This window comes from Sminthopsis crassicaudata, chromosome 2 (genome assembly GCF_048593235.1).
Source record: "Sminthopsis crassicaudata isolate SCR6 chromosome 2, ASM4859323v1, whole genome shotgun sequence".
NCBI classification, from domain to species: Eukaryota; Metazoa; Chordata; class Mammalia; order Dasyuromorphia; family Dasyuridae; genus Sminthopsis; species Sminthopsis crassicaudata.
The window spans coordinates 387122229-387137594 of record NC_133618.1 but is presented as its reverse complement, the minus strand read 5'-3'; the positions used below and the strand labels follow the sequence as shown (position 1 = coordinate 387137594).

At 35.2% G+C, this 15366-nt stretch overlaps 1 protein-coding gene across 6 annotated transcripts in view; it reads left to right on the top strand.

Annotated features, from left to right (window-relative positions):
* Positions 1-15366, top strand: part of SIL1 (SIL1 nucleotide exchange factor) — a 327722-nt gene that overhangs the window by 233506 nt on the left and 78850 nt on the right. For all 6 annotated transcript variants that reach the window (XM_074291465.1, XM_074291470.1, XM_074291468.1 and 3 more), the window contains 3 exons: positions 1194-1314; positions 10342-10435; positions 14326-14517. In XM_074291465.1, coding sequence (XP_074147566.1) covers positions 1194-1314; positions 10342-10435; positions 14326-14517 — 407 coding nt within the window. The remainder of the gene's footprint in view (positions 1-1193; positions 1315-10341; positions 10436-14325; positions 14518-15366) is intronic.

Below are 15366 nucleotides of genomic sequence, written 5' to 3'. Positions count from 1 at the left end.
ATTCATCCTCACTTGAAAAAAGTTGTCTAGGTAGTTTGGCATTCATTACTTTTTTTAGAGTGCCCTATCTCTCCATTTCTCCTCCCCCTTTTTTTGTGATTTCTAAGAATATTCTTAACTAATAGTTTTGGAGTCCATGTTCTTTTTTAGCCTTTTGTGGAAGGTAAGGAATCAGTCTTCCCTTTTATAGATAACAAAGTTGAGCCAAAAGGCTCATGTAGGGACTGGAGAAAAACTAACAAGGCATTGTTCACTACTTGTCCATTTGTTCCCATCGTATGTACTTAGAGTGAAAACAGCTTGGGAAGAGCTTATTTTAAGGGTATTTTTCATTGTATAATCCTTGGTCATGGCTCTTTGCTGCAGCCCAGCCTCCTTTCTTCTTAGTTCTGGGCACTTCCCTATATTTCCCTGCCTAAACTGCTCTGCTTGCTAGCTTTTATCCCAAGTATGTTAATTAAAAGTTTTTCTGCTTTTGCTCTTACTCTGTACTCTTCCTGAAACGGCCTTTGCTTCCTCTCTGCCAATTTTTGTCTCTAAATTCTTTCCACATAGTGTCCCTAGATCCAACAGTCCTCCTAACACCAATCACGCCTATACTTTTTATCTTTGGAATACTTAAGCAATTCAGATTACAGTAACTTATTCTTCACTTACTAACATGTTGCTTTGTAATTATATTGCAGTTATTTTGTATGCTCTATATATTTTGTCTTCCTAATTGGTTAATAAGTTCCTTAAGGGAGGTACCACTATTCTTTTTCTTTTATGTTCACAGAATGTTCTAGTATAGGACTTTTGAGTATTAAGGCATGAAATAAATCCTGTTTGGATACCTAGTTTATCCAAAGTATGAATGCTTAGGTTCTTATAGGCCCAACATTGATTGTTTCAGATGCAGGGACTTACCTATTTATTCTTTACTTTAAGCATGGAACCATAGATGTATGTATGGGGAGAGTGAAAGAGGACGTATATTTAAAGGGTTTGCCTTTTTTTAATGCTTAAATTCAGTTTGTTTGGCACTTGTCACTTTCCTAAGTGAGGAGCTGGAGCTTCTTACTAGCAGGAGCAATTTGTTGTGTCACACAAGTTTGTGAAGGTGAGAGAGAGCCCTTTTTGGCTAGTCAGAACCCAGAATTCCTTCCCTTCCACCTTAGGTTTAATGTAGTATTCTTTCTGTTGGCTTTTAGATCAAGCTGTCCCTGCTGGTTCCCATGTGCGTCTGAATCTACAGACTGGAGAGAGAAAAGTAAAGCTCTCAGATGAGGAGAAATACCAAAATAACTTGAAAGAGCAAAAAAAAGGCCAAAGGTAAAGTATAAACTCATACTATGGTGCTGGTTTCTGTAATAATTCTGACATTAACTAGAGTAATATTCCTTAATTCAAAGTACAATAAAAAAGCCTCAGAAATTCAATTCTCTTTGTTTAAAGCACCTAAGAATGGACTGAAGTTTACCTTTGTACTAGCTTCACAAAGTAAATGAATAGTTTGACTAAGATTTTAGGAAAAGGGTTTAATCTTTAACAAAACACAGCTATTCATAAGAACTTAAGGATGATCCATTTTCATCCTAACAGTTAATGAGCTGATTATAGATGAACCTTATTTATTCATTAAAACAGGTCTTGCAGCCCAGCCCCTCATTTTTTTTTTAACTAGAGCTCTTTTTAGAAAGCCAGAGAACAGAAAGAAAATCAAATCTGCATTAAAATAAAATATAAAATTATAATTCAGAATTTTATCTAATTCAAACATTCTCCAGTTTGTTTAAATTACAGTGGTTTATATAATCTAGAAATTAAAGTACTATTCCAGCAGATTAGCTTATCCTGTTGTTTAACACTAAACATCTGGACAATGAAAATAAGAATACTTGTATTACCTACTTCATAGAGTTGTGTGGAAAGACTTAAAATGATTCTTAAATGTGACCTACATATTAGATAACTTGAAGCCAAATAATTCAGCTGTACTGTGTCCTTTGTATTTTGAATACAAGTTGTATTTACATAGTACATATTTACTCCCCTTATATGGAGTTTTATGTCTATCTATCTTGTCTGTCTCTCTCTTCTCTCCATTTTTCCCTTCCCCCACCCTTTTCCCCCCTCCTTCTTTCCCCTTCCTCTCTCTCCTCACCTCTCCTTTCTCTGTGTGTTTGTGTAGTTTGGGTGGATTTTATTTGGAGTAATTAATGTAGATTTTTAATTGAGTTTCCAAAAACAGGATTTTTTGGTTGGAAACTTATGATGAGCTTAACATATATTACATATTGCATATTACTTAAAATTTTATCATTTAGCCTCTAGTCTGCATTTACTAACATTAAAGGCCCCCCCACCTGGAAAAGAGGCAGGCAGGTGGTGCAATGATTAGAGCTCTAGCCTTGGAATCAGAAAGACTCAGCTTTTTGAATTCATGTTCAGCTTCATACACTTACTGGCTATGTAACCCTGGGCGAGTCACTTAACCCTGTTTGCTTCAGTTTCTCATCTGTTAAATGAACTAAAGAAGAAAATAGCAAGCTACTCCAGTATCTTTACCAAGAAAATTCTTGGATAGGACTGAACTAATGAACTGGAAAAATTTAACTTAGTTCTCACCTTATAGGCACAATTATTCCTTTGGCACTCCAGGGTTACTTCCCATAAATTCATAATATTTTTCTTTAGTTGGATAATTGATTGCGCTTATAAATCTGTTTATAACCTATATTTGATAATCTTGTCTGCTGTTTCACTGACTAGTTATTAAATTATTAAATTATTAAAAAAAAATCCAAATCCATAACCCTTTATCTTCAAACTCTTATGAAATTTTTAACACTTGATGATCCTCTCCCTTTTTCTTGGTGGTTTCTATCATAATCTCTTGATTCTCTTAGTATTTCTCTAACCATTTTTGCTGCCTTGTCTGGCTTTTGTTCTAAGCTCTTCATTATGAGTGTGTCATTTGAGTGTTCTGCTTTTGCTCTGTCATTTTAGTAGTCTTATTTTATTTTCTCTATTTTCATCCAAAAAACTCTAAGCAGATGACTATTAAATCTCTATCTTTAGGTCTGATCTTCTGAACACCAGACCCTTATTTTCTTGCAAGACATTTTACCTGCATGTTTCACTGGTAACTGAAACTGAGCTTCTTCTTTTCCCCCTAAATCTTCTTATCTTTATTGTTTCTGCCTTTGGCATCCACTATCTACCCTATTTCCTAGCTTTGCATCTATTGATAATTCTTTGCCTTTCTTTAATTCTTATATCAAATGATGTTGAGTTCTTCTCAGCAACATCTTATTTCTTACTCTTCTTTTTTCCTATTTCCACTACTCTAAGCAGGACCTCATTGTTGCCTTCCTTGGATTTTTTTTTCTCTTTACAGATATTTCTACTTTCATTCTCTTTCTTTCCATTCCTCCATTCATACCATTGCCAGAATAATATTCTTATGGAAAGATTCCTCCTTCTTCCCCTGTCTCCCGCCCCCTGCCCCGATATGTTTAGACATCTTCAGTTTTTTATTTTAATCTGAGGCTATGTCTATTTAATCCTGTTTTATATAGAAATACTCTCCTGTAGAATATGAGCACCTTGTGTGAGTTGCTTTTCTTCATATCCCCAGAGTCTTGCAAAGTGACACATAGTCACAAAAATAAATACTTGTTGATACTAGTTGACTCCAGAGCTCTTAGGAAATAGCAATCTGAGGAAACAGATTGTGAATAAAAAGGAGGTGCCTGACACTCATCCTCAAGTGTTTTTCTGTTGGTTCCAGTAATAGGTCTTACTACTTTTTCTGTAGAAAGCTATACCAGGAGTTCCTTAATGAAGGAGAGTAATGTGAAAGCATAGAAAGCTGAGACCCTTGACTTTAAATTATTCTAGCCTGTCCTTCACAGTAGGTCTCTTCTTCAGTGCACTTTGTTCCAGTTATATTCTCTTTCCTGATTCTTTTCTCCATATTCATGTTAAAAGTGCTCTTTGAACATCTTCACATTATTATGTCTTGCTCTATGCAAAGTTATTCTTTTGTTTAAAGCAATTTTAGAAAATTTCCAGACAAAAGTCTCTAATAAGTAATGGCTTGTTTTTATAAAATCACAGCATTCACTTTTAAAGAGGAGCTAACTTAATGATACAAACAAAGCATCATATTGTAGATATCATTCCAAAAATCAACAGTATTTCCATGCATTATTTTCTACATTTAATTTTTATTGTATTCCTCAATTACATGTAAGCAAACATTTAAATTTTGATTTAATTTTGTAGTTACATTTTGTCTCAAATTGTTTTGTCTTTCTTCCCCTCTCTCTACCCCACAGTAGAGAACTTCACTATTTCACATAGATACACACAGACACATGTGCATATGTGTTAATGTTGATGTTAGTATTTATAATACTCAGAATAACTTAATCATTCACAGTTATCCTTTGAATAATATTACTGTTACTGTATATAGTATCTTAAAAAACTCTTTCCATATTTTTCTAAAATCAACCTGTTTTATCATTTCTTACAGCATTGTAGTATTTCTTTGCAATCATATACTACTATTTGTTTAGCCATTCCCCAGCTGATGGGCATCCTCCCACTTTCCACTCCTTTGGCATCACAAGGAGAACTGCTATAAGTACTTTAGAACTTTAGATTCTTTTTCTTTTTTCCTGCTAACATTGGGAAAGAGACCTAATAGTGGTATTGCTAAATTAAAGGGTATACAATTACAACTAATATTTCAGATTGCTCTCCAAAATAGTTGGATCAGTTCATAGTTCCACTAAAAGTATATATATCCTAGTTTTTCATATCCCCTCCAACATTTGTCATTTTCTCCTTCTATCATTTTAGTTAATCTAATAGGTCTGAGATGATATCCCAAAGTTGTTTTAATTTGCATTTCTCTAATCAATAATAATTTAGAGCATTTTTTGTATAGCTGTATATCACTTTGATTTCTTCATTGAAAAACTGCTTGTTCATATCCTTTGAAACATTCATTTAAAAATATTTTCAGTCCCCAATTCTCCTAGTCCCCTTGCCTCCTTCCATCCTTGAGAAGGCAGAAAATTTGATATAGATTATTATGTGCAGTCGTGCAAAACATTTCCATATTAGCCATGTTTCAAAAGGAAACACAGACTAAAAACCTTAAAGAATAATAAAGAAGGTAAAAAAAGAAAGTATGTTTTAATCTGCATTCAGACTTCATCAATTCTTTTTCTGGAGGTGGATAGCATTTTTCATCATAAGTCCTTCAGAATTGTCATGGATCATTGTATCATGCAATATTTTCTAAATTTATAATGCAAGGCACTATAAACATTAACAAAAAAATAGTATCATGGAAATATCACAGGAAATACCAGCAGAACTTACTGCCAGTCAAAAAACATTAATCCAGTTAAATGTATCTTACATGGAAAAGCCTCTCAATTTATCTACCCATTTTGACATTTTATAGGAATTATATGCAAAAAGCAGAATAGGTATCAGTTTTCTTATAGCAACCATAAAAGGTATGACACTCATAATTACCGTTCAAGACACAAATCAGTTTTTAGTCAATAGGCATAGTGCCTACTGTGTGAGAGATTATATTAAGTACTATGGGTACAAAATGTGATAGAAGATAGTCCCTGCTTTCTAGAAGTTCATAATTTTATGGAAGAGACAATGTGGAAACTATACTAACGTGATATATGTAGAAAAAATTGGAGGTAATCAAGAGAGGAAACACATTAGCATGAAGGGTAAACAAGAATAGCTTCTTGTAGAAGGTGGGATTTTAATTGGTACTTGAAGAGTCTTTAAGGAATCCATAGAATCCTAGAGATGGAGGTCAATAGGGAGAGAATTTCAGGGCTGAGGGGCAGCCAATGAAAATAAATGTCCAAGTGTTGGAACATAGAGTATCTTCTAGGAGAATGGTAAGGAGAAAGATAAGAAGGGAACAGGTTATGAAATGCTCTGAATGCCAAACAGGATTTCTTGGAAGGGATGAGGAATCACTAAGGTTTATTGACTAGGAGAGTGACATATAAGTCAGACATATACTTTAGGAAGATCAATTTGATAGCTGTTAAATTGAAGAAGGAAGAGACATGAGGGAAGAAGAAGGTTATTGCATTAGTTCAGGCATGAAGTAACAAAGCCCTGTAACAAAGTGATGGTTTTGTCAAAGAAGATAAAAGGACATATTTGTTATAATGAGGTGGTGGTAAGAGGAATTTAGGAACTGAAATTTGCATCAAAATTTTGATCCTGGATAACTAAGAAGATGGTGGTGCCCTTGACAATGAAAAGGGAAGTTTAAAAAATGGGGGAGACTGTTAGAGAAAAATTATAGTTTTGGTTTTGGACATGTTGAGTTTAAGATGTCTTTGAAGATGTCTTATTCAAAATGAATTGAAGTTGGATGTGGGATTGTAGAGTTTAGATCCAGATAAGTAAACTTGAGAATGGCTTAGTTGGAACTGATATGAACTCCCAAGTACAATAATATAGAAGTTGAAAAGAAGGGGGTCTAGGTTAAGAGCCTTAGGAGAGATCTACTTAAACATTGAACCAAAAACAGTAACAGTGAATGCTGAGATGCACAGGAGGAGGACCTGGCTAATAATGTTATAAAAACCTAAAGAGAAGAAAATATCAAGTAGAGTGTGGCCAATATTATCAGAGGCCACAGAAGAGTTGCAAAGGTTTAGAGTCAAGAAAAGACCACTGGCTATGGCAAATAAGACATCACTGCTGCTAACTTTGGGAAAAGTTCAGGTCTAATGATAAGATTGGAATTTAGACTGTGGTGATAAGAGAATGAGAAGAAAAGAAGTGGAGACACTTGTTGTAAAATGCTCTTCTCAAGTTTGTCCACAAAAAAGTGAAGAGATATTGGATGATAATGAGCCAGAATTGATAAATCAAGTGATGGCTGACCAAAAGAAGTTTGCTGTCAGTCATTACCTATGGCCAGAGTTGGTGGGTTGAATTGGTCTTGGATTGTGGGGGCCCTGAGGTTGTGGAACTTTCCCTTTCTCTGAAAAGTTTTAAATGGGAATTAACCTGTGATAAGAATTTTCAGTTTTTCCTAAGTGATAGCTAATACATTATCCTTGGTCCTGAATTTTCCTCTATTCCTCTATTAAACAAATCTGCCATTTAACACAAACGAGAAAAACTGTTGGCAAATCCATCATCTGCCTCTCTGATGGATGCCTCTCCTCTTCAGAGTTGAATGGTCAGAGTTTGGCTCAGCTCCAGGGCACTTTTCTATGGAGATTATTTTTCATGATGTCATGTAGAATTTCTTCCAACATTTTCTTTCTTTTAAATATGATCTTATTGATGTCTTTTGTTTTTTTTTTATGTCATCATTGTTTTCCTCAATATCTTTCCCTCTTTCCCTCTTTTCTCACAGAGTAGTCTCAAACAACAAATAATTACTTTTTTAAAGATTCTAAAAAAAGACAAATAAGAGAAAAAATCAGCACAACACAATGAAAAAGTCTGAAGACACAGATGACTTGTGACCTTTCACTTCTACAAATGGATTTGAGAGTATCATATATTTTTTCTTTCGGGTTATGCTTGATCTTTATAATCTTGCTACATTTAGTTTTTATTTTATGTATGTTCTTTTTATTTCTATTTACATTGTTGTATTTATTATGTATATTGTTTTCTAGGCACCTTTTACTTCACTATGCATCAGTTCATATAGACATTTTTCTGCTTTTCTATATTCATCACATTCATCAGTTTCTTATAGAGTGCAGTAATATTGTATTACATTTGTGCACCACAGTTTATTTAACCATTTCTCAACTGGTGGGTATCTTCTTTATCTACTGTTATTAGCTCTCATAAAAAATACTGTCATAAATATTTTTGTATCAATGGAGTACTTGAGCTATAAGCCCAGTAATAGTTATTGTTTTTTGAATGATTCAGTCTTACTTTTGTGATCACAGGTTGATCTCTCTCTCTCCAAGTGAAAGCCACATACTTCATATTACTATATGAATAGATAATTTTTAAACAAAAATAAAAAATAAAAACCATTTCTAGTCCCCCCCACCCCTCCCCGGAGGCTGGGGTTAAGTGACTTGCCCAGGGTCACACAACTAGGAAGTGTTAAGTGTCTGAGACCAGATTTGAACTTGGGTCCTCCTGAATTCAGGGCTGGTGCTCTATCCACTGCACCACCTAGCTGCCCCCCATTTCTAGTCTTATGAAAAAAATGCTCTAATTTACTATTGATTAGAGCAGGGGTTCTCAAACTACAGCCTGCGGACCAAATGCGGCCTGTTGAGGACGTTTATGTGGCCCTCTGGGTTATGGCAAATGGGCTGAGGGGTGAAGACAGAGTGTGAGGTTTTGTTTTTACTATAGTCTGGCCTTCCCACAGTCTGAGGGATAGAAAACTGGCCTTCTATTTAAAAAGTTTGAGGACCACTGGATTAGAGAAATACAAATTAAGACAACTCTGAGGTACCACTTCATACCTCTCATATTGGCTAAAATGACAGGAAAAGATAAATGTTGGAGCAGATGTGGGAAAACTGGGACACTAATGCATTGTTGGTAGAGTTGTTAAATGATCCAACTATCCAAGAGAACAATTTGGAGATATGCTCAAAAGTTTATCAAACTGCATACCCTTTGATCCAGCAGCATTTCTATTGAGTCTGCATCTCAAAGAGATCATATAAGAGGGAAAGTAGTAGAATTTTTTGTAATGGCAAGAAACTAGAAACTGAATGGGTGCTCATCACTTGGAGAATGGCTGAATAAGTTATGGTATATGAAAGTTATGGAATATTATTGTTCTATAAGAAATGATGAGCAGTCTGATTTCAGAATAGCCTGGAAAGTACTTACATGAAGTGAAGCTGAGTTAGTGAACAGAACCAAGACTGTATACAATAAACTGTATACAATAACAAGATTATGTCTTACTTCAATAGAGTCTCATAAAACTCTAGAAGCTCGTTCTGACTTTTGCCATGTATAGCTGCTACTACCATTTCTAAAACTCTCACCACTAAGAAGAGCAACCACAATAAGAAATGAGGCACAATGTGTTCTTGTGAGTAGGCACTTGGTCTCAGAGTTAGGACATAACACTGGCATTGTGGCTCTGGGTAAGTCACTTAAGCTCTCAATGTACTAGTCAGTTCTCTGAGGTGGAATTCTTATTGAGAGCCTTTTTTACTGGTGAAATCATAGGTCCAGTCAAGGGAGAAACTGATGGGGCTTGCCTCTTTTCAACAACGTGGTGATTCAAGGCAATTCTAATAGATTTGGGAATGAAAATGCCATTCACATCTAGAGAGAGAAGTATGGAGCCTAGATGTAGATCGAAGTATAGTATTTTTACCTTTTTGTTGTTGTTTACTTTTTTTTCTTTCTTGTGTTTTTTTTCCCTCTTTTGAACTGATTTTTCTTATACAATAAGACAAGTATGGAAATATGTAATAAAAGAATCATACATATTTAACCTCTATCAGATTGTTTGCTATCTTGGGGAGGGGGGAGTTAAGGGAAAGAGGGAAAAAATTTTGGAGTAAAAAGTTTTACAAAAATGAATGTTGAAAATTATCTTTACTTATATTTGGAAAAATTAAATATTATTTTAAATAAACCGGAGATAGTTACATGAACTCAGACAAAATTAAAGCTAAAATAAATTTAATCAAAAGAGGAAAAACAGGGAAACTATACTGTATGTCAGCCATATTAATAACTATTGTTCTGGGTTAAACCTGGAATTGTATTTGCTTTCCTTTTATTTTCAGATTTCTTGGAATCAAGGTCCGTTCATGTGCACATGAATGCTTATCACATATTTAGTCAGTTCTTTATTTTTTAGGGGCTATCCTTTTAGCAATTGAGAATATGTGCTTAACAAATAAAAAGGGAAACAATAGGTCACAAAACCATTTGGCAGTTGATATCAGGGTCAGTTGTTACACAGTTTAATATCTGCCACATATGTAATTGCTTTTAAGGAGTCACTAGTCTGTGCTATTCATAAATAACAACAACTGTGGACTAATTTACATAGTATTTAATACCAGCAGAAGGATATACACATAACTCCCTTTGTGCAGTTAGCTTTTTGGTACTTAGTGACTAGTTGATCATCTTAAATGCAATAGTACATAATGTGAAATGTATGTGGGTGTCTCAAAGACAGAACTGGTCTCTTGGCTCTTCCTTTTCTTTGAACCCTTGGCTGTGATATGTAACAGGTGAAGCCTGGCACAGTTCCCCAGTGGGGAGCTTTTCCATGAGGAAATGGCTCTTGTTGACTACTTTGGGATTGTATTTTGTTAGGTTGGATCTCAATACACATGGTTTCACAACTCAGGATCTCAAGAGTGCTCTTGAAAAATTCAAGGAGGGAGCAGGGGCTGAAAAAGAAGATAAGGTATGTGCTTTCTTCACAAGACTCTATTGAAGCTCATTTTGACTTTCGCCATGCATGACTGCTACTACCACTTCTAAAACTCTCACCACTAAGAAGAGCAACCACAATAAGAAATGAGGCACAATGTGTTCTAGTGAGTAGGCACTTGGTCTCAGAGTTAGCACATACAGTGGCATTGTGGCTGTGGGTAAATCATTTAAGCTCTCAATGTACGAGACAGTTCTCTGAGGTGGAATTCTTATTGAGAGCCTTTTTAATGGTGAAATCACAGGTCTAGTCAAGGGAGAAAAATCAGCAAATAATAACAATTACAGAATAATTTATGTAATTTATGTCATACTTAATGCCATTAGTAAAAAATTAAGTTTATAGACTTTGGAAAGTTTTTGAAAATGATTATCTTCATAAGACTCCTGCATTATGAGTTAAGACCTAATAGACCAGTTTCCCATTATATGGTTGTAGAAACTGAAACTTAGAAGTGAGCAAAGTTATAGTTTAAGTCATTTACCTATTCAGGGAATAAACTGCTTAATGTGAGCATAAGTCTTATTTGTGTCTGGTGTCAGGTTACTTTCAACCTAGAAGTCCTCAGGAGAGCTTCTTAAATCCAGGTGAACTGAGGGGGGCAGGAATAAAGGCAACATTAGACAGAACAGATAGGTGGATATACTGGCAGGAGGCAGGAGGCAAAAAGAATAAGGAAACCTTTGAATCCCATATAGTAATAGTAATCTGAGCAGGCACATTGCATCTGCTAAAGGAAACAGGCTGTCAATACTGAGAGGCCTCAGAAGATCCTGAAGATTGCAGATTGATCCTAAGCCACCCATTGGACTTGATCCTGCTCCTCAGACTTCCTCCTGCTCTGTACATTCACTCCCTAGCAGTTGAGAAGATGAATGAATTATTTATGATTTAGGCCTGTTTTATAAATCAAGATTTGTCCACTTATTGCACCCTTTCCAGTGTCCAAATATTTTCTTCCTTGGCAACATCTCCCTTTCCTATTTCATATATTCCATTTGTAGTTGAGAGGCTTTAGTGTTTATCAAGAACTTAAAGTTTTTTTTAAAGTCTTAAAATTTTTTTGTTGTTATCTTCCCAATTGAAGATAACCCCCTAAAACACAAAATCTGTTCCACTTAGTTTCTTTTTACCCCTTTATTTTATCCAACCACTTGTGCTGAGCAAGGTCTCATTTTCCTTTTTCTTAAGCATTGAATACTAGAATTTATCTGTTTTGCCTTTTGAAGTGAGAAAACAGTGATCTCTATTAGAGGTAGATTATACTGCTTGTTCTTAAGATTTTTGTGACACCAGGATTTGAACTCTAATCTTTTACTTCATATTTCTCAAAACTGGTACATAGAACCATAAAACTTTTATCTTAGCAAACAGTTTCTTACTTTTCAGAAAATTAGATTCAGAAGAGTGAAGGGAGAGCATTTATTTGCATGTTTGCCATGGGCTAGCCCCTCTGCTGAGTGCTTTACATTTGATCTCACCATCCTCGGAAGTAGGTACTGTTATATCTCTTTTTGACAGAGGAATTTGAGGCAGATAGAACCTAAGTGACTATCGAGTTACACAACTAATAAGTGATTGAGGCTGGATTTGAATTCAGGTATTCTTGACTCCAGGCCCAGTGAATGCTCTAATCTACTATTGTACACCTAGCTAATTCAGACAGAAGTCATGTGGCTAAGTAAATGGATTGAGTGGATTATAGAACCTTGTCCTTACTGATGTAAAGAGTTTTGAAGCATCCATGGGCAAATATACATGTTACAAATATACATTTACATGATGTTTACTTCTGAGAATGATGTTGAAAAAAGTCAGGAGCTTAGTCTCTTTTTGTAGAATTTTCATATGCTGAAAGAATTATCCTTCCCAGGATTTTCACTTCCCAGGAGAATTCTGGATTGTTAATATTAAGTCTTTATCTTTTATACTTTTAATACCTTTGTCCCTGTTATTTGCATAGCTTTATGTTTGGGGAGTATTTTATCATGGTAGCTGTTCCTCCTCCCCCCCCCCCCCCCAGGAAGTGCTGAGACAATGGGGATTAGGTGACTTGTCCAGGGTCACACAGCTAGGAAGTGTTAAGTGTCTGATGTCAGATTTAAACTCAGATTCTCCTGACTTCAGCGCCGGCTTTCTATCCACCGTATCATCTAGCTGCCCTGAGAGCCATACTTTTTAAAGGTAAGCAGTTATAGCTCATGGTTTGGCATATGATCCAGGGACGTGTCCATTTCTCTATTCAGCTTATCCACCTTTGATTCAATCTTGTTAAAGACAATCCTTAAGGTAGGATCCTATGACAGTATTTCCCTATTTGAGTCTAAGGAAGGAAAATGTAAAACTCTGAAGGGTCAGTTTCTTTGCAAAGAGAATGGTCCTTTTTTCAATTGAGCTCCTTCATTTTCTTTGGATGCTGTTGCTAGGGGATGCTTATGATGGTACAAGAAAAGCCATAGATAAAGTGATGAGCAATTTGTAGCTGATTGCTTCTTGTCATCCTGATTTTATAAATATCTGTGCCATTTACTTTTTCTTGAATGACAGAGATCATATTACTTGAGACAAAACCTACTATGTCCTTTCAGAGTTTGTGAATATTATATTCTGCAATTAGAATGAAAAATAGGAACCATCACATGTTTGAAATAGTCAATTAAAAATCTTTTCCCACCTAACTTGATCTCAGAAATACTTTGTGTACATATATGGAGAGAAGTGAATATAGAGTGTTAGGGATTTGGGTGCAGTCATTCAGTAATTTACCCATTTCAAACAGTCATACAAATTGTACACCTGTGACAGTAATGGCAGTGATTTAATTTTCATCAGTAAATTGTTCTCACTTTTGACAGCTCTCTCTCAGCCCATAGTTTTTTTCTTTCCTAGATTTCCCTGAAAACTTGTTATATCACTTGGGAATATAAATATGGAACAGAGATTGAATTTCAGGCTTTTTGACCATTGGCATCCCCTAAGTCTCATGAAGAACTCAATCTCCTAATTCCCCACCCCAGAGCCAATTAACTATTTACATTTAGAAATCATGCAACTGCAGAAAGGAGAAGGTTCCATTCTCTATCCTAGAAGACTTACATAAGGACATTGTTGCTACCTTTGGAGCCTACAAATTAGAAGCCCGTTTTTGAACTTCTTCCAAATATATTCTAAATGTCTAAGTATATGGAGATTGGTTCCTGGAGTCCTTTTGCCTGGACATAGTGGAAAGATTTAGAATGTTAGAAAGTAAAGAATCAGGCAGGTCCCAAACCTCTTGGGCATCAAGGGTTGTGGTAAAGGAAATACTTGACAAGATAATTTATACTTTGAAAAAAAATGTCACATCTGTTTCCAAATATATCCATCCTTCTCCCTACCAAGAAAACCATCCCTTATAACAGATTTTAAAAGAAAGCAGTTTGGTAAATTTAACCAATACAATGATTATAGTTGACAGTATATGTAATACTCCATGCTCATTGTGTTCTCTGCTCAATCCCTCAATGAAGGTAGCAAAGTGCATTTTTTTCAACTCTTTCCCAGGGCCAAGCTTGGTCATTTTATTTAAGTAGCATGTAGCTTTTTTCTTTTATCTAAGTATTTTCTTGACTGTGAAGTGGCTTGCTACTATTAAATCTTCAGGACCTTTTAAATACCTATCTCTTGACTCCAATTCTCTCTTATAGTTTCCACCCTCTTTTCTACCCACCCTCTGCCATCTTCCCACATAGCTTTTGCTCATACTCTTGCATTTTTTTCCTCATGCCTTCTCTTTTATTGATATGTGATATGTAGGACCCTTAGGGGACTAATGATTTTGAATCAATTCTTTTTTGCCTGGTATGAGTCTTTATTTTCCCTAGGCCCAGCAGGAAGAGGTCAGGCGACGTTTCCGCCCTATTGAAGATCTGAAGAAGGACTTTGAAGCCTTGAATGTTGTCATCGAGAGTGATCTTCAGATTATGGTTCGGCTGATCAATCAGTTCAACAGCTCTAGTACCACTCTGGAAGAGAAGATAATGGCTCTCTATGACCTGGAATATTATGTCCATCAGGTGAGCAAGCAAAGTTTACTGAATAAATAACTTCTAAGATCGATAGATATCCCATTCAGTTCTGAACAGGCCTGTGTCATTATTACTCTCCAAGTGGATAGTATGTTTTTACCCAGAAGGGTCAGAACTCAAATTTTGTGCTCTCAAGGGTGGTCTTTTTTCTATTGGGGCTGTCATGAGGTATGTGAAGAGCTGGCCAGGGGAAAGTCTATTAAAATATATGGTCCCAATCAAAGATTTTTTTTTTTAATTAAAAAAAAATTTTTAAAGAGGAATGTTTAGTTATTTTTACATGTACTTGGGGAAAAAAAGATAATATTATTCAAAAATAAAGGAAATATTTGCTTTAGATAATTAAGTAAAATTTGGAGGTTATTTTTCATTCTTCTTTTACCTCCCTCCCTGTAACTAGTCCATTGCCAGTCTTAATGTTTTCTCTTTGAAATCTGACACATCAGTGCCCTTTTCTCCATTTAAATGCTACTACTTTAATTCATGTTCTTATCACTATTTAATTGTTCTTCAAATCCCTCCTTTTTTCAGTCTTTTTGACATCATCCACCTTCCATTGTCACCATTGAATCCTCTTTGTAACAAAAAAAATTAGTTATCACACTGCCTGAAAATGCAACCCTATCTGATATTTCTTTTGATATTGTGTATACATAGTCTCCTACATCTCTACCTAGAAAAGGGAATGTGTTTCATCAAATTTTCTTTTGGAAAGTATATTGATTATTGCACTTATTCAGATTTTGGTGGATTTTAAATGTTTGTAGTCATTAGATATTTATTCCAGAGATATCCCAAATCTCAAATGTTCAAAACAGAATCCATCCTTCTTTGAAA